General features: G+C 36.1%; 1 protein-coding gene across 1 annotated transcript; it reads right to left on the reverse strand.

Moving 5' to 3' along the window:
• Nucleotides 1-557: 557 nt before the first annotated feature.
• Nucleotides 558-2,831, reverse strand: LOC117624233 ((-)-alpha-pinene synthase-like). The gene is made up of 7 exons (XM_034355380.1): nt 2,709-2,831; nt 2,345-2,618; nt 1,859-2,234; nt 1,560-1,778; nt 1,304-1,442; nt 937-1,185; nt 558-851 (listed from the first exon to the last, which is right to left on the reverse strand). Exons 1-7 carry the CDS (start codon nt 2,829-2,831, stop codon nt 558-560), a joined length of 1,674 nt encoding a protein of 557 aa, XP_034211271.1.
• Between the last annotated feature and the right edge of the window lie 973 nt (nt 2,832-3,804).

The raw sequence follows: 3,804 nt of genomic DNA on the forward strand, positions 1-3,804 counted from the left end.
TAAACCTTGAGGTTTCCTTATATCTTCTTGGTGGATTCCAGAGTTACATGTTTTAGGCTAAAATTTAGCCAATCAATTGTCATGTTGTGTCAAAATGTCAATCAATCCCTCATTATGCTCTCTCCTATAATCATGTATCATATTTGGAATCAATAGGAATCAATATAATTATTCTCTTACCATATCTAGTACACAGTTGCTCTTATATATTTACTGACAATTATCACAGAATAATATCAATAATTTCAATCTCAAAATCCTTCAAAGAAACTATTACCCTCCATTTGCTTTTCGAAACTGCAAATAGTTATGGATCAAGCTATAGTGGATAATACAAAAAATCTTTATTAAGGTTTAGTTTCTGTTTGGCCCGAAACATATCGTAAAGAAGTGTACACATAATAATACAGCATAGCAAGCCCAACAACCATCTCTATCAAAAACTCGTAAATCCAATCAGCATGACAACATCAATTTTTGGGAGTTACCTTATTTTTAAAATTAATTATAAGGAATGACCTAAAAGTGACTAAAAGGAAATCTCATAATTAGCCAAATCAGAGAGGCACGGGTTCAATAAAAAGTGAAGCAACACTATCTTTCATCACTTTCCCAACATGTGTGTAGCCATCCTCCCCTTTGTAAAGGAGATCAACCACTCTTGTTAGATTCAGAACACGCATGAGGACAGGCATTGGCACATCAGTTGGTCTAAGAAACTCCTCGTTGATATCCTTCCACAAATCTTTAACCTGTTTGTTAAAAATATCAAGCACCTCTTGCTCTGGCACCCCATATTGCTTCATGTAGCATTCAATACTAGAAGCAACATGCTCTCTCTCTTTCTCAAACTGCAAAAATAAATCCAAAATACAAATTTAGTTATCTTACCTAATTCTGATTTGTACCAAGGTAAGAACATCTTATTATACATACCTCGTATCCACTAAGGTCATCCATGAGCCTAAAAATGATATTTGAAGCTCTAAGAATTCTAGGATCATTCAACAACCACTCAAAAGCTTCCTTCGTTACAATATCTCCCATGCCAACCAGAGATGTAATTGAAAGCAAGGTGTTACCAACACAAGCTGTTGCTACACTCATATACTCTTCCATGCTTGGAATGTAGTCTTTGTGCAACCATTGGGCCTCAGCAAAGTAGTTCCGGGCTTGAGCTTTAACCTATGCCATTTGTTAAAAGCATTGAAAAGTAAAGTGAGTTGTGACTGTTGAAAAAATCCCATGGAACAAACTCAAAATAGATTAACAGCAAATAAAGTTGTGCATTTGCATTACGTACAGCTTCTTTTGCATAGTAAACTCGGTATGATCTTCCTTCTTTTACCATCTCCTCCTCAATTTCGTCGTAAACATTCAAGAGGGTATGGTAAAATACTTGCATATAGTCTGGAAGTTCATCCATACAATTGATATCCCACCTGAAAATTGCATAAACCACATTCATCTTAGGCATATACACACAGGTAGTAGTTATGCAACAAATAAATCAGTTTCAAATTAATTAGAAAGCAGATAATATATTTTTTCCAATTAACCTTTCAATTGCTCCAGTAAAGATCACGAGTTCTTCGTATGTGCCAAATGCATCGTAGATATCATCCAAAACTGATACCAGGGCAATCACTTTTGTAAGAATTTTTCTTGTTGCCATATAATGCGGTTCGAAATAGACTCCAACTATCCAAAAGTACAGCTCCACGATCCTATCTCTTGCAAAAGGCAGCTGCTTTTCAAAGTCCAGTTCTTTCCACCACCTGTAATTAATTGACAATTGTAAGTGTATAGGGTGTACTAATTGCAAACTAATTTATGTTTACATGATTCAAAGACTTACCTAGTAATCTCACTGAGCTCCTTCTTGTGTAAAGATTGAACGATATTGAAATCTAACTTTGCAAGTTTCAATATAGCTTCACTATGTGAAGCATCATCCTGGTAGATTGACATGTAACCCCTGGCACATACCCTCTCCAGACCCTTCCGCAGAGGTCTCTCTAAGGCTTGAGTTATCTGTAAAGCCAGTGGATTTCTTGCTTCCGTTGTTTCTGCCGACTCAAGGTGAGTGGTGGTGAAAACAAGAGCCTCTTCTAGTATGTCTTCTCCATGCTTCCTCAGATGTGCTGCTTCATAAAAGCTTAGCATCCCAGGAACATCAGCAGTTAAGCTCTCCTTGAAGTTACCATTTTTATCTTTGAACTTGTTGAATATATCTGGTTCATTGTCAGAAAAAATGGGCACATATATGAGACATAGAATAATATTATAGCCAAGAGCCACTCACATCACATTCCACACATTTAATTAATTTGTTCACCCCTACCGCAAGAAACATTGAATCCATGTTGTCTTAGTAGCCGAAAACCAAGAGCAACAGCGTAGAGATCACCACCATCATAGTCATGATATGTAACGTGCACACGTTGCAAGGCTTCTTCGATTTCTCTTTCGAAATGGTAAGCCACGCCAAGGCGCTGGACTGCATCAATTAGCTTGAGCTGATGTGAAAAATCACCTGCACTCGTTGTGAATACTTCCTTCCTCACTGTTACTTTCAGTTGGTCCACTTGCTGTTGCATGTGGTCATAAGTTATCTGCTACAATACAACACAGCACAACAAATTAAATTAGCAACAAATTACATTTGAAAAGAATAAAATGCATATAAATAATTTGAATATCATTACAATGCTTTTTTCATCATAATTGAGGAACCGATCTCCCCAAATGCTTGGGTGATAATTTGCTGTCTGCCGAACAATTTCTGGCTCAGCACTCTGTGCTACTTGAGCTGCTACTGGGAAAGACATGGTTTGCTTTGTACTGAAATATTGCTCATACGATTATGTATATATAGGCAAAATGATCACAGGGTACGATTATATAGGCAAAATCCACATCATTCACTCTAATTAAGATATAATTTCCATGACGTGGCCGGGTAAGTGGGCTTCCCTTTCATGACTCTTTGAGTGGGATGTCTTTCTTTTCCCTTTTCTTTTTGTCACGTACGATTTAGGCCATTGGCTCAATTTAGAGCGTATGTTTAACATGTGTTCTTTTTCCTCCTTTTGAGCATAGATATGTTTAACATGTGTTTGATCCGATTTAAGTATTAGATATGATCCTGAAAAAGGAGCTTATCAGTTATGTATCCACGTTTTCAGCGTGACAAACGTCATGTTCACAAATAATATTACCTCTACCGATTGCATTAATATCTCCGGTGTTGATTGTTTAACATAGTTATAAAATGAAAAAATACTTGGTCATTTTTTTCTTTTTCTTCTTCTGAGAAAGTATGGGATTACATTCATAATTCAGTCAAAAAAGTGTCACAAAGGCCAATACAAACTAGTCACAAAAGTGCCATTATAATAATGGAGCAATCTAATATCAAAATTAAGACAATTTAGTGCGCCTCCACTAACGATCCTGCGGGTAGACTAGAATACCCAATGCATACTAGATGTAGACTTACTGCACTGTCGGACCATTTTTTAGCATCAAAAAATTAGTTTTCTATTTTTTAATTTTAATTAAAGATTAAGTTTTTACTATTATGCCCTTAATATATTAAATTGTGGTTGTTTAGCAAATTGGTTAACCAAGGGGCGTTTTAAAGGTGTTTGGATGTTTTGAGGTCTTTGCCTTTATATATATATATACATATATATATATATATATTTATATATACAATTATTTTGGGGGCCATCCTCGATGTGGAGCACTAGGCGATTATCCTTCCGGGCTAATAACAAGGCCGGCTCTGAACAGATACCA

This window comes from Prunus dulcis, chromosome 4, assembly GCF_902201215.1.
Source record: "Prunus dulcis chromosome 4, ALMONDv2, whole genome shotgun sequence".
NCBI classification, from domain to species: domain Eukaryota; kingdom Viridiplantae; phylum Streptophyta; class Magnoliopsida; order Rosales; family Rosaceae; genus Prunus; species Prunus dulcis.